A 26052-nucleotide genomic window follows, 5' to 3' on the forward strand; every position below is an offset into this window, starting at 1 on the left:
ATTATTGGATTTGGGTATATAAATTCAACCCATTATAATAAATGGATCGGGTTGAACCCGCCCATGAAAACCTCCAACCCATGTGGGTATGGGTCGGGTCGGGTTACCCATTTTGACACCCTAATGATGCATGTGTCATATGACTCACATAATGGGGTCTTTAAGTTTTGTGATTGAATGAGAGGGAGAACTAACACATGGCTCATGGACATTTATGTTTCTTTATATATATATATATATATATATTTTTTTTTATTTTTTTTCTTTTTTTTTTGAAGTTTACTTGCTATAATATCTGTTAAAAATAATGAGTTTTGTTATTTACCTTACGAAACATTTGTATGGAGCATGCATCTTATTCTCTTTTTGGTTGCAATCTCAAGCAAACTATTTTTTAAATATTTTTCTTTTGGTTCATATCAAAAGAAGTATCTAACATATATATACTATATTGTGGAGTACATGTCCTTATTTTTTAGTTTTTGGTAGTGCGTATGTATTGGATATCAACGATCAAAAATTCGAAAGAACTAGATTCCCATATATATATATATATATATATATTAGTATATGGCATATTTAATTTAAGAGCATGTGCGTCAATTTATCATCAACTGTCTCTAATTTTTCACAATTAGTAATCAATCAACAAAACATTTATGGAGTTACCTAAAGTGGTTTACGCATGGAAAAAGTCATTAAATATTTATTTACTAAGAAAATGCGAAGAAATTTAGTAAAGTAAATTCAAATTGAGATTCTCACTTGACTTTTCTTAAAGTAAATAAAATTACAAAATTTTAAAAAATTCAGAAAATGGAAAAAAAAAAAAGAAAAAGGAAGGGTTGCTCGATATTCGTAAAAATGTGTTAAAATTGGAAAACATTTTTAAATTATTAATTTTCTATGGTTCAATTTTTATTACAAGGAAAACCTCATAAATACCATATCAGCATGATGATGATATTGGTGGTATTTATTCTAGCTCTTTGGTCTCTTTGATTCTTGAAGAAGAAGAAGAGAGAAGAACTTAACTGGTCTCTCTCTCTCTCTTTCTCTCTCTAAAGTTTTTATTTTTAATCTCTTTGGCTCCATAAAGAACCTTTTTTTTTTAGTCTTTTCTCTCACTTCTCCTCGGAGGCACTATTATCCGTGAGATCAGCAAAGAGATTTAAACCCTCTTTTCGATTTTGCGCTGAAACAACTTTTGTTTTCTACAAATCCGGGCCGAGCTGAGATCTCTCTATCTAGAAATGAGCATCACTAATGAAGAAGCTATCAAGCAATTACGTGCTCTAATGGAAGACGGTGTGTTGTTTTGTTTAAGCTTTGCTTTTGTTTGAAGATCGCCGACTAATTTTGAGCTAATTTTTTTTTTTTTTTTTTTGCGTCTCTGGTATTGACAGTTGATGATTCACTGAGAGAGCCGTATCGGGTTAGTAAATTTACTTGCTTTTCTCTCTTTTAGATTCTTTGAAAGAAAGATTCAACTTCTCAACTCTTTTTGCTTCTTGAACCAAAGATTGCTTCTTTCGATCTTGGGGGATTACTTTTCTATAAATAGGGTTCCAACCAAACCCCAAGTAAAGAATCCCTTTCTTTTCGTGTCTTGTGTTTTGATTGGTTTTTGAGTGATCTGGATCTAGATTTGATTCATGCTTTATATGTAAGTCTCTCTCTCTCTCTCTCTCTCTGTCTGTCTCTCTTTGCGTTAGATCCGTTTTGATTCAATGTTGTTCGATCTTTGGAGTTGTAGTTTAGATCATTGATTGATCTGGAGTTTTCAGTTGGGGTTTCGTACGTAATCTTGGATCTTATGTCGTCTCTAGCTTGAGAAAAGACCCCCCATTTGGTATATACTATGGTGGAATTTATGAGTGTGCTTGTGTTATGCTGCAGAACATTCATCAAGGGTGTCCAACAGAGACTTTGATACGCTTTCTTAAAGCCAGGGATTGGAATGTTCAGAAAGCTCATAAAATGGTTTTAAATCTGCTTGCTTTCACCTAATTTAGACTGTGTTTTGATATCTTATTATAGCTTTCTTCCGGGGTTGTAAACTAATGACTGCAAGTGTTACAGTTGCTCGAGTGTTTAGAATGGAGGACTCAAAACGAGATCGACAAGATTCTAACAGTGAGTTTGCAGCTTTTGTTTATCCACTTCTCTGAAACCTTAGATCTCATCTGATCATTTGTTTTTTTTTCTTTTCTTGCAGAAACCTATTGTTCCTGTTGACCTGTACAGAGCAATCAGAGACACACAGCTTGTCGGTGTATCTGGTTACTCAAAAGAGGTACTACTATTTTGGGTGTCCCTTTCTTTCTTTCTTTCTTTAACTTTTTGAATTTTAAAAGCATCAACAATATGTTTGATCCTTTGTTAAATCATTTTGACTTTTATTTAGGGTCTCCCTGTCATTGCAATTGGTGTGGGGCTTAGCACATATGACAAAGCCTCAGTAAGCATCTCTATCATTTTCCACTAAGATACTTGATATGAAGTTGAAACTCTAACCGTAGGCCTTCTTTATCCTCCATTCAGGTCCACTACTATGTACAGTCTCACATTCAAATGAATGAGTACCGTGATCGTGTGATATTGGTAAGACCAAATAACTTTTTCCTCCCTACTCCTCCTCCTCTACATGTGCTTGTTGTTTGTTTTTTATCGAATCTTGATGGTGTATTTTTCTTTTCTGTAGCCATCTGCTTCAAAGAAACAGGGACGACCAATCTGCACTTGTTTGAAAATTTTGGATATGTCTGGTTTAAAGCTTTCAGCTTTAAGTCAAATTAAGGTATTAACTGTGCCCTAATTGCATTAACTTGTGTGCTTTATATAACTTGGTTCATTTTCCACCACATGTATTGATTTTTTTCCTTTTCTTTCTGCAGTTAATGACTGCAATAACCACGATAGATGATTTGAACTATCCAGAGAAGACGGAGACATATTATGTTGTCAACGTCCCGTACATATTCTCTGCTTGTTGGAAAACCATAAAGCCTCTGTTGCAAGAGAGAACAAAGAAGAAGATTCAAGTGCTGAAAGGCTGCGGGAAAGATGAGTTGCTGAAGGTAAGCAATTCATTTTCCCAAGGAGAGAAGTGTCACTCTTTGTGCAAGAAGACTGAAAGATTTTTAACCTTTTGATATGCAGATAATGGACTATGAGTCTCTCCCACATTTCTGTAGAAGAGAAGGGTCTGGATCTGGTAGGCATATCTCAAACGGAACATCAGACAACTGTTTCTCTTTGGATAACTCTTTCCACCAAGACCTTTACGATTATGTCAAGCAACAGGCTCTGGTTAAAGGGACAAATGCACCGATCAGACATGGTTCAGTCCACGTAAAGTTCCCTGAGCCAGACTCCGAGGGCAACAAGATCTTTGATACCTTAGAAACTGAGTTCCAGAAGCTTGGGAATGACCACAAGATCTGATTTCTCTTGGCCCCTTATAACACGAGTTTCCCGTAAAAGACCGGAATTTGTCTCTGGTTCATGAGCAGTATTTAAGATAAGAATCACCTTTACTTGTATTACTAAATTTGCTTGCATCAGCTAGATGCAGCTTTTGTTTTAAAAAGATGAAACACAATTTCTTCGGGATGGATCTTCTGATCTAATATATATATTCATATAGAACTCATTTCTATTTATATACTTCTTCTTGCTCTTGTTTCTTACTTCTTTTAACAGTTCCTTTCACGTAAACCAGATTGCAAATCTGCATGCTTCTTGATTCTTTCACCAATGAAAGACTCCACCGACAGTACTTGTGATGCCAAAAGTGCAGTGTCGTCCCTTTTAATATCACCCATTTGTTGGAGTTGCAGACCCTTTGATCCCAGTCGTCAGTGGATCAGTTGTGAAACCAAAGATAACTGGATTCGATCCAGTTCAAGATAGATACGAAATAAAAAGCAAACTTGGCTACTCTTTTGAAATGTCAAAACCAACCATTTGCTTTTAGCACTCTTTTTGGTTGTTGATAAGATTATTGTAATCTCAAAAGATAGATAATCATTGACGCTACCTTCCATTATTTGACTGTAATAGAAACATTGTAGCTGACAGTTCCAGTGACGTAAGCTAATGTCTCGAGATCCACACGACAATGTCCAAACTTACGGCCACCACAAGTTTGGTTCGTATATAAAGTCCTAACCTTTCCACTTGTCTGAGAGACACTTCTCCTCTTACGTTTTTCATTTACACTCGGTGGTCGCTTCGCTTCAAAGAGATAAAACAAACCATGGCCATGGGAAAGGAAGATGATACCCGGTGCAAACCGGTTCATGATGGCCACAGTGAACCGCTTTTTGAGACCAGGAGGAAAACCGGAAGAGTGATTGCGTACCGGGTTTTCTCAGTCTCGGTTTTTGTGTGTACCTGTTTGATTTGGTTCTACAGAGTGACCGTACCGATAAAAATTTCTGATAACCGTACCGGTATAAATCGATTGATCTGGTTCGTAATGTTGGTTGCGGAGATTTGGTTCGGTTTGTATTGGGTGGTCACACAATCTTCTCGGTGGAATCCGGTTTGGCGATTCACCTTCCCCGATAGACTCTCCCGGAGATATAGAAACGATCTCCCGAGGGTTGACGTTTTCGTCTGCACGGCTGATCCGGTGATTGAGCCGCCCTTGATGGTGGTCAACACAGTCTTATCTGTGGCGGCTCTCGACTATCCACCGGAGAAACTCGCCGTGTATCTTTCAGATGACGGTGGCTCTGAGCTCACGTTCTATGCTCTCACGGAGGCGGTTGAGTTTGCTAAAACTTGGGTTCCGTTCTGCAAGAGGTTCAACGTTGAGCCGACATCTCCGGCGGCTTACTTGTCTTCCAAGGGAAATAGTGGTCTTGATTCTACGGCTGAAGAGGTGGCTGAGTTGTACAGAGAAATGGCGGCGAGGATTGAAACGGCTTCAAGACTCGGACGAGTACCAGAGGATGCACGGTTGAAGTACTGTGACGGGTTTACGCAGTGGGATGCTGACGCTACTCGAAGAAACCATGGAACCATTCTTCAAGTAAGTATTGGCTTTTTTTAGTTATGTTCTGTTTTTTTTTTTTAATCTAAATGTTTTTATTTATTTATTTACATATCAGATATTGGTAGACGGAAGAGAAGAGAATACAATAGCCATAGAAATACCAACGTTGGTGTATTTATCGAGAGAGAAGAGACCTCAACATCATCATAACTTCAAGGCTGGAGCCATGAACGCATTGGTAGTGGTAACTTGGCTTGTTTCACAAGACATTTAAATCTCTAATGTGACTTCGTTTGTTGTTTAATTCTCTTAACAGCTGAGGGTTTCTTCGAAGATAACTTGTGGGAAAATCATACTTAACTTGGTCAGCACGCGATGCTCTCTGCATTCTTCTTGATGAGAAAGAAGGAAAAGAGATTGCTTTCGTGCAGTTTCCGCAGTGTTTTGACAACGTCACAAGGAATGATTTGTATGCAACCATGATGCGAGTAGGAGTGGATGTAAGTTAACAAGAAACCACATTAAAACTAGACAGATTATGGATTTCTTAACTTTAATGTTTTGGGATGTGAATAAAAAAACAGGTGGAGTTTATTGGATTGGATGGAAATGGTGGTCCGTTATACATAGGAACTGGCTGCTTTCACAGAAGAGATGTGATATGTGGAAGAAAGTATGGAGAAGAAGAAGTAAAATCTGAGAAAGTTCAAGAAATGATAGAGCCTAAGATTATTAAGGATCTCGCGAGCTGCACTTATGAGGAAAACACTCAATGGGGGAAAGAGGTATGGCAAAATGATTAATACTAACTCACTTACTCCGACTGTTTCTTTTACTCAATCACTATCCCTTTACATGGCAGATGGGTGTGAAATACGGTTGCCCGGTAGAAGATGTGATAACTGGTTTAGCGATTCAGTGTCGCGGATGGAAATCAGCGTTCTTGAACCCGGAAAAGAAAGATTTTCTCGGGGTAGCCCCGACCAATTTGCACCAGATGCTTGTGCAGCATAGGAGATGGTCAGAGGGAGACTTTCAGGTTCTACTTTCGGAGTATAGTCCGGTTTGGTATGGAAAAGGAAAGATCGGTTTAGGGCTGATACTTGGTTACTGTTGCTATTGCCTTTGGGCTCCATCGTCAGTACCTCTCCTCGTTTACTCTGTTTTGACTTCTCTCTGCCTCTTCAAAGGCATTCCTCTGTTTCCAAAGGTAATTATATTTCCTCTGTTTCCAAAGGTAAATATATTTCCTCTGTTTTTTTTTGTTTCGGTATGAACTCGGGATCTCATAGGGGGTATATGAATATATCCAGGTCTCGAGCTCGTGGTTTATCCCGTTTGGATACGTCACAGTGGTAGCTAACGCCTACAGCTTAGCTGAGTTCCTGTGGTGCGGAGGGACGTTCCTTGGATGGTGGAACGAGCAAAGGGTGTGGCTATATAGAAGAACAAGCTCGTTTCTTTTCGGATTCACGGACACCATTATGAAGCTACTTGGGGTTTCAGATTCAGCATTTGTGATAACATCGAAAGTAGCAGATGAAGAAGCAGCAGAGAGATACAAGGATGAGGTAATGGAGTTTGGAGTGGAGTCTCCAATGTTTCTCCTCCTCGCAACACTCGGCATGCTCAATCTCTTCTGCTTCGCCGTAGCGGTTACGAGACTTGCTTCTGGAGACGGTGGAGATTTTAAGACGATGGGTTTTCAATTTGTGATAACAGGCATACTTGTTGTCATAAACTGGCCTTTGTATGAAGGAATGTTGTTGAGGAAAGACAAAGGGAAGATGCCGACGAGCGTTACTGTTAAATCAGTTGTTATAGCTTTATCTGCATGCACCTGTTTAGCGTTTTTGTAAGGGATTAAGGAGTCAGTAGTGTGTTTAAATAATGAGAACTAGTTATGTAATTTTCGTATCTTATTTTGCTACTATAAAATGGATAGCAAATATTCAACCACTACTATAATATTTGGGAAGTTTGCAACTCTTTTAAAAAGATTTTTGATTTACAAAATCTAAGGAGAGAGAGAGAGAGAGAGAGAGAGAGAGAGAGAGAGAGAGAGAGAGAGAGAGAGAGAGAGAGAGAGAGAGAGAGAGAGAACCCTAACAATAGACTAATACTAACATATATGGACAAACAAAAATAGCCCCCTTGAGTTTTCTATTCATTCTGCTGCAGTCTTTAATCAAAAGCTCTTACTCCTTAGCCTGAAAATCTTCGAGATCTGGCCACAAAACAAGTGAAATCTTGAGATTTCCAGACTAAGCAATTTATGGGTAAACCTAAAATATGTACAAGTGTGAAGCTTACTTACATGTACAGAGGAGTCAAACGAATGAAGGATTGATGGGTTTTCCACTGATTCTAAAGGTGACGGTTTCCAGAAAGAAGCTTTGTTCAGGCAAACCCAAAACCTTCACTCGCTTCATGAATGGCAAGTAGCAAGCGTTCCTGTAGTTGTTCCTTAGACTGGTACTCAGGGAGGTCTAGTTGGTTAAAACTGCAACAGAACAATATTGGCAAACATACTTAACGAGAAAGTAAAAAATTAATCATTTAACTGAAAAAGGCTTTGTAATGATTTCTAACCATGTATGAGCTGATGGCAGCCGCTCCGGAGCTCCATATGCTTTGTGGATTTGTAGTCTTTGAGGGCCAGAAATACCATGCAGTGCCTTGAAGCCTTCCAAAGGAACCTGAAAACAGAAACATCGCTTGTTAAACAAAAATAATCTTTCCTTTTTACGTTTTTGTAGCCTTTCAGAAAGGGAAAGAGAGGAAGGAGATCGAGATCATCAACCAACCAGAAAGAAAAAAAAAAAACAATGACAGAGATATACCAAAAAGAACATCTCAAGTGACTCGGACGGAAGCTAGCTAATATTGGTATACCTTTGATGTTCCGGTGACAAATTGAAGAAATCTAGCCATGTCTTCTTTGCTAAAAGCTTTAACGACTTCCCAGAACCAATGAATAACTGGGGATCCTGCCGTGTAGCTGGTATACTCGGTATTGGTTTTTAGATCATCAACTAAAAAAAGACGAAATAACAAATGTCATAATACTTAATGCATAAGCAAATAAGTAGATACAACAATATTGAACAACAGAATCCAACTTACAGTCAATCTCAGGCAACCCACTGATTAGGAGCTCAAGCTCTTTATCGTTGAAAATCGATACAAGCTCACGAGGTATCAATTCATTAAAGCCCTCGAGGAAAGCGTTGATTTGAGGCCGAATAGCATTGGTAAGTATGTGGCCGGCCACAAGGTCAACATACTCATGTTTTGTTTCTTCTGTTACCCGTATGTTTCGTCCTCCAGGTTTAAGCTCATAGTCCGTCACCTTAGCATCAAAGATAGATCAAATTCAATATAGGCACTTTGGGATTAAGCACATAAAAGAACATCTATCAGCACACACCTCAGTCTTTTCGTAAAGAATATGTTTCTCCTCATCTGCGTCCATACTAAATGTGAGGTCGAGTATGTCGCTCACATCATTCTGAATGAAAAGAAAAAAGGGACATGTAAGTCTCAAAAAGCAGGACCTGATTTCAATTTTGAGCTTTGTAATAGATAAAGGTAAATAAAGGCTAGGTCCTCAAACCTCTAATAGCCACTTCAAATTCTTGTAGTAATCAGGATCCACCGCCTCAATGTCATGATAAGTCACCTTCACACCGAGTATGTGCTTGTAAAAGGAACGAGTGAAATAAACATCCAAAAGCTGCCCATCAAACAATGCCTTTGCCACCTGCAATGACATCACAAACACATCAGAGAGACCAAAAACAAAAATTCCGACATTGCATTGAGAAGGTCCTGATATATTACCATGCGACCAACAAATTTGAAGTATGATAGATGCTCAGTTTGATAAACAGAATTGGGATTCGGTTGGAAGGTGGCATCATTTCCAACAGTAGTGAAGAGCAACGCTCCTTTGTCAAATATAACTCTTGACAATAACTGATACCATTCTCTGGTAAGACCACCGGCATCAATACCTTCCTCACCTTGAAACTGCACATTCAGACGTCCCTTCAGATCCTGTGGGGAGCGCATACGTAACTGATTGTACGAATCTTCCAGCACGTAAGCTCGGCGGACACTAATACGCAATGGCCCAGAAATATGTTGATCATGTTGGTGCCGTATTCTTGACCTGAAGTACGCTTTCTTGTTGTCAAAATCAATCAGCCTAGGCGCCTTGAGCATCATTGAAAGAGACTTCTCTAGCAAACTCGGATTTTGCCTAACAAATGAATTCAAGAGTCGCCTATGCTTCTCCGCAAACTTTGCAAATGTAACAGAGCCATCAGACTTTTTCTGAGAATCTACAGTGGATTTGGATGATGAACCATGAGCAGACGACTCCTTTACTTCTCCCGCTGTCACATTTGCATCCTGCTGTAACATTGACGGAGTTTGAATCTTTTCACAGAGTACAAAGAAAGCCTCAATAAGAGGCAGGAGCCTCTGAGTTCCAGGAGAAAGAGAGGACTGAGGAGAGATCCCTAGAACATGATCTCCGGGGTTAACATTTGTTGTAGCTGCAGTATGATCCAGCTGCAACTCCGTCATACTGATACACTGGCTAAGTTCCTGCCACAAAGGCTCTAATGCCACATTCAGTCTCTGCATAATGTTTTGTTCCTCCTGTTCAGTTTCCCTTTCAGTTCCCGCATTGCTACCCTCAATAGGGGAAGTAAGTGAGCTAAGCACTTGCAGAACACGGAGAATTGAAGCCCCCGCCATGGAACCTGTACTGTGACTCATCTTCTGTGTTTTGCTTAGTGTTGCCAGCTCGCGGACAGTTGAGGCACTCAAACCACTCGCTAATTCTGAGAGTTGTTTCGTGAAAAACTTGCGATGAGCCACATCTACGGTAGCCAACTTTTTCAGTACCTCTCCCGCTAATGAGTAAATTTTATCCGATAACCTATTACGGTAATAAAACATGTGAGTTCGTCTAAAGCAATTCAGGGAAATAACTGACCAAGGGAAAAAAAAAAAGACAAATTATGTAGACTACTATATATAAGAAGAAAGAGGAAGCTAAAGAACGCAAAGAATTGAAGAAAGGAAGGCGGGTGTCTCTTACCCTTCACATCCAAGAAGAATGCAAAGATTGCAGAGGTCAGACTGTGGCAAATGCAAGAATATGTTATATATTTCAGCACAATTCTTTCTTCTTGCAACAGATAGCTCAGCTTCATCCACTCGCTCAGATTCAGCATCTTTTTGTGTTTCACTTGAAGCTTCTTCACCGACGAGTTTGTTTTCTGATTTCTCAGGTTCTTCTGATGACGGAGACCAACCCTCAATTCGGGATGCTGCTGTGTAGACAACAACTTGCAGCAAACCCATGACCTGAAAGAAAACGGATGAAATAACAACCAAAACAACTTTCATGAAATCGCCATGAGAAAAGACCTGCTGTTCTGAAAATCATGCTAAACATACCAGCGCTAGATGAGATGTACTCTGCAAAAGCTGAGGCCGGTTAAGCAGTTTTAGGAAGACAACCAGAGGTATCTCCAGATCCCGGGGATCTGCCACATGAGTAACTTTCTCTTTACCCTTGCCTTCATATACAGAGGCTTTTGGGCTTGACAACTGGGATAGAAGTGACGAATCAAAGTAAAACAACATGTCAGCAACAGCAGAATGATTTGTCGCCAAGTAAGTCAAAACCTCAAGCACCCGACGGAACACTAAAGGAGGAAGACCTGTGTTAAGAACAAATAAAGTCAGTCGGTGCTCAGGGTTCTTGCAAGAATAGCAAACAAAGAATTTTGGCAGGAAGTACTACCATTCAACAGCTGCGATCGACCATAAACGACATTTGATTGACAGCCATAGAGTCTTTGCGGATTAGTTATCGCCAACTCGCTTGGTGATGTTTCCATCTCTGGCCTAATCATATCCAGTAAAAGTTGAACCAGGTTTGCTCTTGTACCGCTGTGAGCACATAAATTTAATAGAAGCCTCTGCAGAAGGCCTTTTCCCAACGGCTGTTACATTAAAAAGAACATCATTGTTAGCATAAAAAAGTTCTTGAGATACTTCAATTAAATTAGTCATTTCGGCATTGAAAAATAATTGCTAGAAGAGGTTAGGAAAAAACAGGAGTGCCTCTTACTTGTGCTAGTCGTAATAGCCTGATTAGTGATTTCAAGGCATCAGCATTCACAAGAGCGTCTCCTTCAACCTCTTTAACTTTCAAGCCATCTGCAGAAGATGAAACAGCCCTCTGACCAATAGTGACTCCAACACCCCTGTCCATCCCTGTCAGCCTATTGTAACCCAAACCATTCCTCCGATTATTCAGCCTGTGGCTACTTCCAAAACCACTACTACGAGCCTGATAGTGACTCATTGCTCGGTCTCTGAGCATCTGCGCTTCTGCAAGTAAAGGTGAAGGCAAAGCTGCCAAAACTGCTTCTGAAGAAGTTAAGAGAACCTGAGAATAGCATATTTTAGATTGTTATAATCATTTCAAAATTCAAATAACCTAACTTCAAATAAAGAGATACAAACCTCTTCACGTAAATCAGCAGGTAGAGTAGCAATAATTGAAGCGTTATCCATGTCAACTGGTTGTCCTTGTGACTGCTGTACCATCCTTTGTGCCCTTTGTTGAGCAAGAACTTCTGTTTGGATATCCGGGGGGAGTGCAGCCAAAAATTCAGGATCTATGTCGTCTACTGGAGGTGGTTCATAAGTTGGAGGCTGGACAGACTGAGCTTGCTGAGAAGCAAGGACTTCTGCCCGCAAATCTTCAGGGAGAGCTTCCAAAAACGTAGGATCGATGGCATTCGTTTCAGGTGCCCCACCATCCAAGCTACCTTCATCAACTTGTTCATCACTTCTCACAACTTGTGTAGCTTCCATGGATGAGAGCTCATTGTTGTCACGGTTCAAAGGTGAAGGTTGCACACTTTGATTTCCCTCTGCACCATCGCCACTCATATCTACATCAACACTTGGTTGAAAATTAGAATCAGGATCATCAACTGCAGAAGGGGTCACGGTTACAGACACATCTTGACCATGGGCAGTGGAGATAAGATGCACTGTTTCGCGGTCTGCTTGCTCAATAGGTGCTCCATCACCTTCCACAACTTCCATTCTATCAATCTCATTAGGTGTACTGTTCAAAGGAAGAGGCTGCGGACTTTCACCTGCATCTCGGACGACTGGAGAAGCTAGATTAGCTTGAGCCTGAGAGAAACTTCCAGCCGTTGCATCAAGTGGGTTATTAACATTTTCATTGTTATTTAACAGTTCACGTTCTTCACTTTGTTGACCACCTTCATTTCCATCCCCCAAAACAGTTTCACTTCCAACAGATGGAGGAACAATTGGGTTCTGCTGCTCTTGGACTTCTGTGGTATTAGTCTCCCTTTCAACAATAGTATCTGCTGGAGCAGAAGCACGCAAGTTGAAAATAAAATGTTCTTCTATCAACTGGGCAATTGAAGCAGAAAGGCTACTTGGCTGAGGATGACCTATATCAGTCCACCGACTATCACCAACCCCTCTTCTTGATGAATCCATACCAACAACAGAATAATCAGTCAATGGAGGAGGTGCCCCACCACCTCCTAAACGATCACTGAAAGAATCAACTGGCACATGATCAAATGGTAGAACAGGAGTATCAAACATGTAAAACTGTGCTACGTCATAGCTGCCAGCTTCTGAATGCCTGGATATGCTGCCAGCACTTGCTGACACTGACGCTGTATTGCCAGTTTGTGAAGGTCTGGAGAAGAGCGGATGCTGAAAACCATGTACTTCTGAACCAGATCGATCAAAAGATGATCTGCCTGTTTGACGTCTACGCTCGAAACCCAAGGGTCTCCGTTCAGCAAACAGATCATCCACATTCACACCTTCAAAAGGCTCAGCTGTAATATCATCAATAAAACCATTTCCACCACCAGATCGCCCAAGAACCTGGAAGTGATCCAGGCCATCAAGAGCTTCCCTCCACCGCACCTCTATTACACGATTCTCGTGGAAATCATCCTCATCCTCATCAATCATGTCATCATTATATTCATCTCCAAGGCCAGTATCTTCAGGGTCTTCCACATCAGTTCCAGCAAGAGACATAACACCAGCTCCATCTTCCACTAAATCTGCGTCTTCATCATCTCCTTCATCATCCTCCCCTTCATCGCCCATATCATCATCTACATCATCGTCAGCCCTATTTTCAACATGAAAAGTCATTTCTATTTGATCACCTTCAATCTCTTCTCGCATGAAATCCATTTGAATAGGCTCAGGCAGTATTGTCTCAGTGCCCTCTATCCTCATCTCCTGAGGCATAGCCTGGGTTTGACTCGAACCCCTTTCACCTTCGCTTTGTGAGGAAACTTGAGGCTGCTCCTGTCCATTCTCTGCTGCATCTGGTACTTGCTGAAGACTGCTATTATTTTGATTCAGCTCATCAATTTCAGCCTCAGTTGAAGTTCCATGACTATCATGTCTCTCATCAGAATCGGTGCTTTTTTTCTCGTTGTGTCCTTCTGACTTTAGCTGCTCAGCAGCATTTGCAGCCCTCGTTAATGTCTCAAGAGACTTGAGAATAAGAGTGATAAGCTTTGGAGCATCAGGGTGGTCAAGATCAATCACGTTAAGGATGCTGGTCAGACACTGAATAGTTCCCCCATCTATCATGCTCTTTGCAACGTCAGGTGAGCAGCCACAACCAGGTGCATTGCTTGAAGATGAATTCTTTGTCAAGATCGAATAAACCAGGTCAGCAAAAGCAAGAACTCTTTTATCAGGTAATAGAACACTTTTACTCGAACTCCTTCCCAAAGACGCAAATACGGATAAAACCCTCGAAAGCTCGTTGATTATTCTTCTACGCCCTTCACTGGAACGACTGCACAAAACGACCAGAAACCAGGAAGCCTTTTCAGACAGTTTCTCCTTCCATTCGTCAGGTCCAACAAACTTTTCGAGAGATATAGGAAGCAATCGGTGAATGACATGGTAAATTAACCCTCCATTTCCAGGTGAATCATCAGGTAGATTGGATCCTCGAAGTTGAGATATTTCTGTATCCCGCCTCAGTATTACACTGGTACCATGCAAGTACATGAGAACAATATCACTCAACAACTTCAAAATGAATGTTACCCTGGCCAATTCTTCAGATTTTTCAGACCCAAGTTCTGCTTTCTCCGGATCACCAACTTTTGATTTACCCTTCACTTTAGTAGCCCGCTCATCAACCTCCATCGAAATTAATTTGGTTTCATCATCCTCCTGCCTCTTCACCCTAGGAAAACTCAAGACAATGTCAATAAGCTGATCAATAACCTGGATGAAGTTAGCAGGGACTCTTCTGTGGCTTTTTGAACATTTTCCTGACCCATCATGAAGCTTATTTTCAGATATTCCAAGGGGTTCATTCAAAGAGATTCCGTGTTCATTGCCAGAAGCTTTTGGCTTTTCTTTTTCCTTTGACAGTATCACAAAGTCCCTCCCTCCTGATGACTCCAACTGACAAGTTGAAGCCACAGCTTTCATAAAAACAACTGGATCTCTTGAAATTACAGGCGCCATTGTTGTGAGGAATGTCCGAGGTAATACCCTACCTATATGTCTCTTCCCACTCAAGGTCTGTCGTATTTCAGATTCCATAGCAGTTTGGAGAGTTTGAGGATCTTCAACAAGATGCCGAACAATAACAGATGCAACGGTATCATACCCCGGGAAAAAACATTTTTTCGGAAGATTAAAAAGTGAAGATAAACCTCCATTTTCCAGAAACTGGATAGCTAAAGCATGTGTTTTCGTTAGACGAGCACATAACTGAAGCACAGCCTGCATGATCATAGCTGGAACACGTTGCTTTATGAGGCCACAGGCGATAAGTAAAGCTTTTTGACCCTCTTCCATGGTCAGATAGCCAGTAGATTTTCCAAAAATCGATTCCAAAGCCTGGTTTGACTCCCCTTTAGCAACATCTGAAGATAACGCGTTTTTTAAAGCTGCCGTAGAGTCTTGTGGAGAATTGCTCGGCTCTAAAGATCCACCTTGATTTCCTTCCACATATTCAGACGAGAGTCTTGTCTGTGCCTGCAGCATCATGCTCAAGACAAGAAGCAAAGCACTAATGCATTTTGGAGCTAGAATCTCAGTTGATTCAGATTCACTCTTAAGGTTGAAATCCGTCAAGATACCAATTGCTACGGTCACAATACCATCTTGTGCAGCAATTTCTCGTGTGTGATCATCTTCAGAGAGTACTAATGCTAAAATATGTGGTATCATAGTCAAAGCACCAGTATCCTTGGAGAAATCAAGTTGTACAAGCTTCAGTTGCTGAATAAGATAGGACACTATTTTTGGCCGATCTTCCCCTTTGTTTCGGTTACAAAGTGTCACAAACAAATCCACCAACGGGAAAGCCATAGAATCATCACTCTGAAATAACTTCACTGATGCAGCAATAACTTCATCAACAGGTGGTTCTTTTGGCTCCGCTTCTTCCTGCGGAAGATCTACAGGCTTTTCTGTATCCTCAAGTTTTGGAGTGTCAGATGAACTTCCAAGAGACAGGGCAAGTGCTTGGGCCAATTCGTCATCTTCCTGCACAGGATCCTCAGGATTGGTAAACAACCACTCCATAGCCATTTCAACACTGTTTGTTCCAACTCTTCGTAACGCGTCTTCAGCCCTTGCCCTTGAAAATCCCATTTCAACAATCATACCAACAATGGCTTCGTCAGGTTGTAGAGGCAAGGCTCTTTGGTTTGTACCCCGGGTAACACCACTGCGATTTTGTCTAGCATCCACAACACCAGAGTATATATGTGTAACAAGCGAAGTAACTGAAGCAACAAAATTAGGATTGCAATTTGGAAACATAGTGTGGTTCCATATAGGTAGTACGACATCCAGAACCTGAGACTGCAGATTTCGCACAAAAGTCTCAGGCTCCCTTGGTACATGATAAAGTCCAATCGACAAACCAACTGAAGCTGGCTGCACAAGAAGCTGCGTTTGAGAGGCTGGGGATAAAAGATATGTAGAATTAATAAAATAGTCCAGTGCTCGGCAATAGTTTTGCAGAGTATCTACCAACCACGTACTGTGAGACCATATATTCCTTTCACCTGGCTTCTGATTCTCAGTATTAGATGCAGGAATTGAAAACGGCACTGTCCAAAGCAACTGGCTTGTAGCTTCAAATGTTGTGAGAAGTTCCTTAAATGTTCCATGGACATAAAAACTATTCACCATAGCTGTAAAACAGACCCTCCTTCGAGTATCAAATGTCAGGGAAGTGATGCCATCTACCACTTTTCCAAGGTATCGGCACTTCACTGACAGAGAGATGTCATGCCCAGCAGTAGCACCATAACCCTCGAAGTTAAGAGCTTCAAGAAATACTTTAGCTAAGGCGGTACCAAGCGTCTTAGATGCTGAACTCAATGATGCTCCATCAATCCTACGACGATTAGCAGAGGTAAATCCTTTCACAAGGGCCGTGAAGAAGAAACGTAGTGTACAACTCAGCTTGTTTAAAATTTCAACAATGAGAACTTCAGTGCTTTTCTTTTTCAGCTCATGGGAAGATGACGTTTCTGGTAGATCAGTTGGAATATCAGAATCAAAATTAAAAGACTCCACATGTCGACGAGTTCTACCACCCCTCATACGGGCTATTGCATGTCGAGTACGACCATGAATACCATCGCCAGAACGCACAATAGACAGAAATTCGCGATCCCCACCCCAAATAGACTGAGAACTACTGCTTCTAATAGATACAGGGTTTGTGTATCTGAAGGCAGAAGCATTGTTTGAATCCTCATCACTCTCTCTTTCAATATTACTGGATGATGCTGAAACTGAATTATCAGATCCTCGACCTACACTCGTTTTTTCATCTTCCTTTGTATCATTACACAAGGCCATCTGCCAAATCGTTTGCTTGTATGTTATACCAAGTTCTTTCAGTACATCAGCATCAGCAGCACTCAATTCTGAGATAACTGAAGCTGTTCCTTTCAACAAAAAGTTGGAGAGGGACAACATGCCTTCTAGGCAGGAAAGAGATCTCAAAATCTTCGTCTGGAGCGCAGACTCTAATTTAAGAAACTGAGTGCCTTCAATGGAAACCAAAAGGCCATTTGTCTTCTTCAGATGTTCTCGTAAGTAGGAGCACACTATACGGGCTAGACCAGCCGAATGCTGAGGGGAGAAGTTCTTAAAAGCGACAGAAAAACTTTGACCAAGGGAATTTGTTAGCGGCATAAGAGGTAAAGAGAATAGCTGCAAAACAGCATCGATTCCTTTCTTCTCAACAAACAGGGAACATACTTCCGCATTCTGAAGAACTGTTTCAAAAAGACGAGCAACATTACACACACAATCTGGAAGAAACAGCTCAGTGTTTGCTGGAGAAGTGTCAGAAGATGATTCTGCCTCATCCAAAACTGCCAAGCTCTTCTCATCAACGTCAATTTCCATAGGAACAGGAACAGCATCAGTAGGCACATCCGCTGACTTAGAGGTGGTGGCCTCCATCCCAGATCCAATAACCAACATGGAATTGAGGATCTCAATGAACATATCAACTCCATAAGTGCGCAATGAAGATTGATGCCTTAAGAGTTCGTCAAGCCCACTTGACAAAGAACCAGGTGTATCGCCAGTAAGAGCCCGCAGATAAGACGAAGACGTAAAAATTTTCACAAAACACCTCAAGGCATTTCGGTCCTTTACAGCTTGAAGACCATTATTGTTGAGACACAGAGCATCCAGACACTGCGGAATACATGTTATGGCTTCTGCAGAGCAGATGACCTCATCAGATATAGCATCAAGAAATGCAGACGTTATACCGGCTGAATCTAAAGCATTGAAACAAGTGGGATCTTTATGAATGAGATCACTCATGACAGTGGCAGCAAGCGAGAATACTCCACCCCCAAAATCTTTTGACCTCCGAAAGATAATGCATAAGCATTCAGGCAACAAGCTTTCCTCGGAACCATAGAGGTTAGTGTTACCAGGAGCATAAGTTCCAAGAGAAATTGCACGTAACAAAGCTTTTAACAACAATCTCCTGTGATACGAAATTAATGCTTCAGAATAGGGAAGCTGTTCAGTATTTGGCCCATTACTATCAGAACTGCAATTTTTTTCATTCACATCGTCTTCCTTACAAGAGACTTCCAGTTTCAACCGAAAGATAGTATCATCTAAGCCACCCAAATCTCTGAACAAAGCAGCAGCTGGATTGCTGTAATCCATGAAGGCTTCTAATATATGCACAGCGGTACTGACCAAATGCAAGTGCTGGGGATCTGTATCTTTGATGAGAGGCACTAGGGTCGGAATAAGACCAGCTTCTCGAATGGCAGAACATCCAGACGATGACGAAACCAGGACTGTAACAAGGGATAACAAGGCTTCCGCAAAACCCAGAGACCACTTGGAGGTATTACGAATAACAGAATCAATCGCTTTCTGCATTAGGCCAGATAGCAAACCACGATTCCCCCCAGATGTGACTGCAGTTAAAACAGCCGGCTGCCGAGTTCGATCTTGCGATAGTGCAACCAAGGAAAGCAAGCATAGTATCCTTATTTTCTCTGGAACAGGATCCTCATAGCTTACCAGCGTAACTAACTCATTTACAAACTCGGGTTCGCCATTAAAGAAAGAAACAACATTCTCAGTGTCACCAGTTGCTTGAAACAATACAATGAAAGCATATAAGCGAATGCATGTATACTGCTGCCGGGTTGCCAAAGAAGAGAACGCCCTTGCAAATCTCAATCTGGTCAACAACGCAAATCGCAAACTGGGAGGAACATTATGATCAATGACTAATTTGTTCAGAATTTCCAGGTCAGACTCTGCACGCATGCTGACATCAGGTACATGGATAACTTGTAAACCGCCAGGAAGCTCACTTGATGATTCATTAGAAGCATAAAACTCAAAATGAAGAGTACAACCTAGCTGGTGAGAAACCTGATCATAACTGTCTTCTGTGGCACAGGACGTCAAGCCAAGGCCTTCCTCTTTTCCTCCCCAGCCTTGTGCAAGGGAAAATAGTTTCGAATTCAGGGAAGCATCTCTTATGGAGTACTTTCCAACTTGCCTTTTCAAAAAGGCAGCCAACGTCTGCAGACAGGCTGAAACAACATCTGCATCAGTAGATGCAAGCAGGAGAGAAAGATGCTGCTGCAGTTATGAAGAAAAAAAGTGTGTCAGAATTATAGAGATAGACAGCTTAGTATATAAAGCAATATATCTAGCGAAACAACCAGCAATCAACATAGAACAAGAGTTGATAAATATCAGCAATATAAAGTCGTATCTTGGGAAAATATCAATGATATTTCGGGGGATTCTGGCACAACAGATAATTACCTCATAAGAACTATAAAAATGTTTATTTGTGCAATTCTCTAAAACAACTCTGATAACTCGGAGAACTTGCAGAACAGCATCCTTTGGGAAAGGTGGATCAGATTCCTCAAAGGTTTCATCAATATGCAGATCTTTCCTTACTTTAACGTGCTTCTCAAAAAATGTGTCAAAGTAATTGAAGAGGTCCACCCAGTGATGAAAGTCACCCTTAAAAAAAAAAAAGAAAAAGAAAACGCTCCATACATGAAAACAAGAGTAGACAAGAAAAAAAAGAAAAAAAAAAAAAAAAGAAGGAAAAGACGATATTAAATTACCTTGTCGAATTCCCAGCGGAAACATGCAAGGGGTTCATGTATTTGCTCGAGTGGAACAGCAGTAACACTATTAATGAAAGATTTGATTTTGGGAGGCTGGAAGAAATAAAAGAAGGGGTGTTAACACAGGCAATACATACAACATCAAATAGAATGGAACCCGCACACAATAAAAGATATAAAACCCAATTAAAAACCATTTACCCAACGCCTCCACGGCTTGTCTTAAGAAGAGAAACCCCATTAAAGGAATGAAACAAAGATCATATGAATAAACCATCCACCAAAAAACAACATTAAACCCAAAAAAATTCACAGAACCCCGATGATGTGTTGATCGAGTAAAAGATACATGCTAGTTCTACGATAAGCCCAGAGAACAAAATATAAATCAGTAACAAGTAGCAGAAAAGAGTGATCTAGAAAGTAGATAAACACGCAAATGCAAAGAGAGATACAGTAATCTAATATGATCAAAGGGTTTAATTAGGAACACTCACCACTTCCGAAGTCCTTCTCCTTCTAAGCTTCATGATGATTAGATTTTAGAGGCAGGGGAGCATCTCCTGAAGAAAAAAAGAAAAAAAAAAGACTAAGAGGATTAAGCACTGATCAAATCGTGAATTGATCAATACACCGAGATTAAGGAGGACTCGAATCAAAAAAAAAAATCAACGGGGGATGATCTGGTCTAATTACTTGGATTGATGGCGATCGGTGAGGTAGACGAACGAGAACGAGAACGAGAAGAGGAGGGAAAAAAAAGAAGAAGAGAAGAATTGAGGTTCCTTGGAGAAATCGCAAGTGAGGTGGAGCGATCCGAAACTAGGGTTTTGAAGAGGATCGCGTAAAAATAGAGAGAAGAAGGGATTTTGATAGGGAGAGAGAAAGACGCTGAGAGAGAGAGAGAGAAGTGGAGAGAAGATTTCTAAGCTAAGGCGCTTTGTGTTTTATACACACACCTCCAGAACATTTTTTCTTCCAATGCCGGTTTAACATATAACTATTTTCTTTTATTATTACTTTCTTTTTTTTGGTGAAAATTTTATTATTATTATTATTGCTTTCTTGAATATATTTTTTCCCAATTTTCTTCTTTTACTAATATTGGAACTATTTTTTATTTATTATTGACTTACCATAATATTTATCAAAAATCAAGCCAAAAAAGAAAAAGTATAAAAATTTGTCAAAATACTTTACATATTTAATTTCTTGTAATTTAATATGAAAAAATGTTTTGATACTTCCGAATATTTATATTTTATAGATCCTGTGCATAAATCTGTTGCAAGATATATCAATGATCTTGATATAGCCATATTATTTTGATTTTTTTTATCTATCCTATTATATGAAGCATCTTTAATTCTTAAACGAGTTTGATTAGAAAGTAAAAAGGAGAATCCTTGAAAAAAAAGAGAGTAGAAGCAAAAGCTAAAGACAATTCTCTGATTCTTTTCTTCACATCTAATGCCTTTTTTGATTTCTTCTCTCATGAATTACAATATATTTTGAAACAGAATCATACTAATATATTTACAAACTATTTGCCAAAAAATAATCATCAGCACTTGCACATCTACACAAAGCTACTTCTAGTGCAATGAGGCATTAAGGAGAGAGCTTAATTTAAAAAAAAAAAAAAAAAAAAAAAAAAAGACTCAATCCTCAGAGTCAGGTACCTCAAACACCAGAAATTTTGTAGCAGAACTGACTCTCTTACCATCTAGAGTCTTGCTTTTGAATATAGATGATGACAATGAAGAAGAAATATGACTCTTTCCGTGCATTCTGATGTTGTTTGCAGCCACAGTTACTTTCTTGCCTATCATTTCGTTTATATCCACAGAGTCTCCACGTTTCCTCTCCGGCGTTTTTGCTATGAAGCTGTTGAAACATTCAGTGTTTTCCATCTCAGCAGCACTTGCTATTGATGATGACGATCTTATGGCTTCAGGTTCCGGTGTGGAAGGACTAAGATACTCTCTCTTGTCAAAAACCGTTTGTCTCTCAGGCTCAGCAGCAAGATTTTTAGAATTTGGTTTCGCCCTAGACTTCTTTGTCTTCTTGTTTTCACCTTGTTGGATCAGCGCAGTGACTCCTTCAATGCTGTTAGATATGGAGATGTCCTGTCTAATTTGCGCCTTCTCTATGCTGTTAGGTATGCTTGGCTGTTGTGATCCGTTTACGACCCGAGCTTTCGCATGGATAAACCAGGGCTTTTGGTTATCCCGGAAGACGTACTGCATAGGCAAAGACTCGACAAGGTGATAAAAGCGAGACTTTCGTTTAACCTATACCACAAAAGAAGCAAACGTTAGAACGACTCTTTGCAAGCAATGGATTGAAAATGGAAATGCTTGCTTATTTGCATTACCATCAGACCATGAACTTGTATCTCCCCCAAGCTCGATAAGCAACTTGCATGTGTCTTCTCGAGTTTTCCTGCAAAAGAAAACACTTTGCATTGGTACATGTTCTGTTATAAAAAAAAAAAATGGTAAAAAGTAGGTATCAAAATAGTGTAACACAAACAAAAAAGATCATCAATCTTCGATTTGAAGGAACAAGACAATACATGTGTTATCTCATCTCATGCTGTCCTGAAGAAACATTAACATATTAACAAATGATAAGACAATTCAAAAGAACTGAGAAAGGCAACCGTGCAGGTCCTCAAGTGTGTAATAGACAGAACATCAAAAGAAAAAAACAAACACCAATGATGCAGAAGACAATGTGAAAAGAACACTTGTTTTAGTGCTCATCATTGGAATCATAATCTTCAAATTTATCTCTAGCATCCCCACAAATGCGCATGCATATCAGTTTACTCAAAGGCCAATACATTATACATCCAGAAAGATTGAATCGAAGAATACTGCCTACCAGTACACACCTATAAGCTAAGTTACGAAATTGAGAAACCGAGAAAGACCAAAACTTTTACAGAACACTGTAGCTTACGGAAAACAAAATCGAAAGAGAAAAAGAGGGTTTTTATTTTAGAGGGGTGGTCTCGAGCTTACTCTTGAAATCTGCTGCTGTGATATCCAGAGGAACCGTCATGACGATTCCAGTTCCCAAGTTAGTCTCAGTGAAGACAGCCACTTCTTCTGCAAACGCCATTGTGTAACACAACGGTGGCGAATTTGGTTCGTTTTGTAATTTGTTCATCGGAAAAACAAAAACAGACCACGCTGTTTCAAGCCATGTAAAGACAAATGCTTGCAGTTTTATTAACCTATAAACGGCAGACTGTGCAAGTGTATATTTCAAAAGACTGAAATTTATGAAAACGGTAACGTTTTGTTATCGGAGTCTTCTCTTCCACCGATGAGCAAAACCTAAACAATGGTCGTTTGATTCTCTCTCTCTCTCTCTCTCTCTCTGTTCAAAAAAATGCGCCGGCAAAAGCAATGGCCTTTGAGGCCTCTTCTTGCCTACAGCTTCTGCTCTTCGGCGGCGGAGAGAGTTAGTAATTCAACGGCTGCGGCGGCGACGGTGGCTTTTCCGTTGAAGCATGTGACGAGGTCGAACTTCGAGAAGACGCTGAATGATCTGCGTGCACTCGTGAAGGCTGCTGATTTCGTGGCGATTGACCTAGAGATGACTGGCGTGACGAGCGCTCCGTGGCGAGACTCCTTAGAGTTCGACCGCTACGACGTCAGATACCTCAAAGTCAAAGACTCCGCCGAGAAATTCGCCGTCGTTCAGTTCGGCGTATGTCCCTTTCGTTGGGATGCTCGAACTCAGTCATTCGTTTCCCACCCGTTAGTGTCCTCTCTCTTTCTCTCTTTCTCCTTCTCTCTTTACCTTAAAATTGTGTTGCTTTGCCGATGGGTTTTGTCTATTTTGGGCAGGCAAAATTTCTTTGTATTTCCTCGGCAAGAGCTCACATTTGATCCACCAGCTCATGAGTTTCTCTGCCAGACGACTTCCATGGATTTTCTCGCCAAGTATCAATTTGATTTCAACACTTGCATACATGAAGGTGCCTCCTTTCTCCTTTTTATTTGGTCCTTATGTTTGCATATGCTTTTTACATTCCAAATTTGGATGTTCTCAAGACCAAAAAAGAGTTTAGCAATCAAGTATGTTTTGAAAGTGTAGTTAGTCGTCCCCGAGGAATTCACATATTTGAATAATCCCAGGAATATCTTATTTGTCCAGACGACAAGAGGAAGAGGCAAGTAAGCGTTTGGAAACGCTATACAGAGAGGAGGGGATTGATTCATCGGGTGAAACAGAAGATTTGAAGTTGGTGCGATTGGCGGATGTTCTATTCGCTGAAAGGATGAAGAACATGTTGAATGAATGGCGGACTGGCCTTTTAAACGGTGGTAATGTATCCTCTGAGTCTCCAAGGATCTCGAATGAATCAACTCGGAGTACTGAAACCGTGTTTCACCAGATGCGTCCAGCTCTCAGCCTCAAGGGTTTCACTTCTCATCAGCTCAGAGTTATTAACTCGGTAATGCTCTCTGTTCTAAGAATGATCTCTGTTGTTCATCTTTTCTTTAGACTGTTTTTTCTTTTAATCTCTTGGCTTTGGATTTGGCTTTTGCAGGTTTTAGGAAAGCATTTTGGAGATCTTGTCTACATACATTCAAATGATAAAAGTTCATGTTCACAAGACTTTGTAGTGTACACTGAATCAGAATCGGACAAGGAAAATCTCATGGTAAGTTAGCATTTACATTGCTGGAAAGATATGTTATCATTTGAATCTTGACTGGGAATGATGAAGTGAAGATGATCTAGCTATAATGTAGTCACTGATTCGTCTACTTAAAGCCTTCTTTGATTTAAATATCATTATTACTGTGTCTCTATTCACAGAAGGAGGCAAAGGATGAGCGCAAGAGAGTGGGGGAAAGAAAAATACAATCTGCAATCGGTTTCCGTCAAGTGATTGATCTACTTGCTTCAGAGAAGAAGTTGATTGTTGGTCATAATTGTTTCCTCGGTATGCAAGCAAGTTGCTTCTCTATACGTCTATGAAGGTTTTGTAACTTAATGATCCCTCGCTCTAACCATTTTGTTCATCTGACACAGATATTGCACATGTATACAGCAAATTTGTTGGTCCTCTTCCTTCAACAGCTGAGAAATTCGTCGCCTCCATCAACAGTCACTTTCCTTACATTGTTGACACCAAAATACTCTTAAATGTGAACCCAATGTTGCATCAGCGGATGAAGAAGTCCAGTACATCACTATCCTCCGCGTTTTCTTCGTTGTGTCCGCAAATCGAGTTTTCTTCAAGATCCTCGGACTCGCATCTTCAGCAGCGTGTCAAGATTGATGTTGAAGTAGACAACTTTAGGTTTGTTCCTTCTTTATTCTCGGCATGAACACTTGACTGTTTTCTGATTTAAATTGTTTTGATTTTGAACCGACGTTTTCTCTGCTTCAGGTGTTCTAACTGGAATGCAGGAGGAAAACATGAAGCCGGTTATGATGCTTTCATGACAGGTTGCATCTTTGCGCAGGCATGCAATCATCTAGGGTTCGACTTCACACAGCATTCGCAATCAGATAACTTGGCCCATAATGAGAAACTTGAGAAGTACATCAACCGTCTTTATCTCAGCTGGACTAGAGGTGATATCATCGACCTTCGAACAGGCCACAGTAATGCAGATAACTGGCGAGTCTCAAAGTTTAAATACGAGAACATTGTCCTCATCTGGAACTTCCCACGAAAACTGAAGGCTAGAGAGATCAAAGAATGCATCTGCAAAGCCTTTGGCTCGGTTTCCGTTATCTCTGTCTACCACATTGATGACTCTGCGGTTTTTCTCTTGTTCAAGAATTCAGAACTTGTCTGGGACTTCCTAAAGCTTAAGCGGCAGCTGGAGTCAAGCGACGGTCCAGTTTCGGTTCTTCACCCATTATCCAAGATCCTCGAAGGAGGAAACACTGGAGCTGCAGACTACGAAGCATACAAAGAGATTTGCAGCTCACACATCTCAGAGATCCTATTCTCTGACCAAGCTGAAACAGTTGGTGTGAAATCAAGAACAAGACCCGACCCACAAGATGAGACAGATAGAAGAGAAGAGAGCACAGTCGCTGTGACTCACAAATCTTCGGATTTGATTGATGCTTTTTTGGCCAATAGAGTTGAAGTCGAAACTGCTACGACTAATTAACTAAGCTAGCTAACCTTTTGTTTTGTCAACGTGAAACGCAAATAGTTTAATACAAGATGATTTGTTTTTGCGTGACAAAAATTTTGAAAAGGAAACATGTGAAATAAAGTGCGAATCATCAGTATTAATCTTAAACAATTGA

General features: G+C 40.4%; 4 protein-coding genes and 1 pseudogene across 7 annotated transcripts; 3 read left to right on the forward strand and 2 right to left on the reverse strand.

Annotated features, from left to right (window-relative positions):
• The first annotated feature begins 864 nt into the window (after positions 1-864).
• Positions 865-3665, forward strand: LOC104743024 (SEC14 cytosolic factor). Of its 2 annotated transcripts, none has more exons than XM_010464146.3 (10): positions 865-1308; positions 1407-1435; positions 1900-1983; positions 2083-2136; positions 2219-2296; positions 2408-2461; positions 2545-2604; positions 2705-2800; positions 2898-3080; positions 3163-3665. In XM_010464146.3, exons 1-10 carry the CDS (start codon positions 1254-1256, stop codon positions 3445-3447), a joined length of 978 nt encoding a protein of 325 aa, XP_010462448.1. In that variant the 5' UTR covers positions 865-1253; the 3' UTR covers positions 3448-3665. The 2 variants fall into 2 exon arrangements, with proteins under 2 accessions (XP_010462448.1, XP_087339823.1); XM_087483697.1 differs by having other exon boundaries at positions 962-1308; positions 1407-1666.
• Positions 3666-4183: 518 nt separating this feature from the next.
• On the forward strand, positions 4184-6964 carry LOC104743023 (cellulose synthase-like protein E1; annotated as a pseudogene). The gene is made up of 6 exons (XR_015579688.1): positions 4184-5041; positions 5121-5243; positions 5322-5505; positions 5590-5790; positions 5868-6215; positions 6319-6964. The product of XR_015579688.1 is annotated as a cellulose synthase-like protein E1 (transcript).
• On the reverse strand, positions 6944-20720 carry LOC104778454 (E3 ubiquitin-protein ligase UPL1). The gene is made up of 17 exons (XM_087483694.1): positions 20449-20720; positions 20250-20315; positions 19750-19845; positions 19436-19642; positions 11558-19246; positions 11160-11480; positions 10830-11031; positions 10481-10746; positions 10119-10387; positions 8849-9956; positions 8622-8768; positions 8436-8516; positions 8132-8357; positions 7901-8040; positions 7598-7704; positions 7323-7508; positions 6944-7232 (listed from the first exon to the last, which is right to left on the reverse strand). The coding sequence occupies exons 2-16, from the start codon at positions 20280-20282 to the stop codon at positions 7406-7408; spliced, it is 10995 nt and encodes a 3664-aa protein (XP_087339820.1). The 5' UTR covers positions 20283-20315; positions 20449-20720; the 3' UTR covers positions 6944-7232; positions 7323-7405.
• A 454-nt stretch (positions 20721-21174) lies between these two features.
• LOC147928983 (uncharacterized) lies at positions 21175-22994 on the reverse strand. Its single transcript, XM_087483698.1, has 3 exons — positions 22782-22994; positions 22130-22197; positions 21175-22046 (listed from the first exon to the last, which is right to left on the reverse strand). The coding sequence occupies exons 1-3, from the start codon at positions 22927-22929 to the stop codon at positions 21414-21416; spliced, it is 849 nt and encodes a 282-aa protein (XP_087339824.1). The 5' UTR covers positions 22930-22994; the 3' UTR covers positions 21175-21413.
• Positions 22995-23022: 28 nt separating this feature from the next.
• On the forward strand, positions 23023-25991 carry LOC104743027 (poly(A)-specific ribonuclease PARN). 2 transcript variants are annotated; one of them, XM_087483695.1, is made up of 7 exons: positions 23023-23525; positions 23616-23746; positions 23907-24226; positions 24323-24436; positions 24595-24721; positions 24811-25081; positions 25172-25991. In XM_087483695.1, exons 1-7 carry the CDS (start codon positions 23155-23157, stop codon positions 25908-25910), a joined length of 2073 nt encoding a protein of 690 aa, XP_087339821.1. In that variant the 5' UTR covers positions 23023-23154; the 3' UTR covers positions 25911-25991. The 2 variants fall into 2 exon arrangements, with proteins under 2 accessions (XP_087339821.1, XP_087339822.1); XM_087483696.1 differs by lacking the exon at positions 23023-23525 and having other exon boundaries at positions 23926-24226.
• Positions 25992-26052: the final 61 nt, after the last annotated feature.

The sequence above is a fragment of the Camelina sativa genome, chromosome 14 (genome assembly GCF_030686135.1).
Source record: "Camelina sativa cultivar CO46 ecotype springtype chromosome 14, ASM3068613v1".
In the NCBI taxonomy this organism is placed as follows: Eukaryota; Viridiplantae; Streptophyta; class Magnoliopsida; order Brassicales; family Brassicaceae; genus Camelina; species Camelina sativa.

Bases quoted from the DNA above. Each gene is read 5' to 3' on its own strand.
- LOC104743024 (XM_010464146.3), top strand. From the start codon at position 1,254: ATGAGCATCACTAATGAAGAAGCTATCAAGCAATTACGTGCTCTAATG. The intron at 1,984-2,082 runs GTTTTAAATCTG...CAAGTGTTACAG, and splicing joins TTCAGAAAGCTCATAAAATG to TTGCTCGAGTGTTTAGAATG. The intron at 2,605-2,704 runs GTAAGACCAAAT...TCTTTTCTGTAG, and splicing joins ACCGTGATCGTGTGATATTG to CCATCTGCTTCAAAGAAACA.
- LOC104778454 (XM_087483694.1), bottom strand. From the start codon at position 20,282: ATGAAGCTTAGAAGGAGAAGGACTTCGGAAGTG. The intron at 9,957-10,118 runs GTAAGAGACACC...TTACCGTAATAG, and splicing joins ATTCTTCTTGGATGTGAAGG to GTTATCGGATAAAATTTACT. The intron at 8,517-8,621 runs GTTTGAGGACCT...CTTTTCATTCAG, and splicing joins ATTTGAAGTGGCTATTAGAG to AATGATGTGAGCGACATACT.
- LOC147928983 (XM_087483698.1), bottom strand. From the start codon at position 22,929: ATGAACAAATTACAAAACGAACCAAATTCGCCACCGTTGTGTTACACA. The intron at 22,198-22,781 runs GTAAGCTCGAGA...TTTCTTTTGCAG, and splicing joins CACAGCAGCAGATTTCAAGA to GAAAACTCGAGAAGACACAT. The intron at 22,047-22,129 runs GTAATGCAAATA...TTTGTGGTATAG, and splicing joins TACAAGTTCATGGTCTGATG to GTTAAACGAAAGTCTCGCTT.
- LOC104743027 (XM_087483695.1), top strand. From the start codon at position 23,155: ATGCGCCGGCAAAAGCAATGGCCTTTGAGGCCTCTTCTTGCCTACAGC. The intron at 24,227-24,322 runs GTAATGCTCTCT...TGGCTTTTGCAG, and splicing joins AGCTCAGAGTTATTAACTCG to GTTTTAGGAAAGCATTTTGG. The intron at 24,437-24,594 runs GTAAGTTAGCAT...CTCTATTCACAG, and splicing joins CGGACAAGGAAAATCTCATG to AAGGAGGCAAAGGATGAGCG.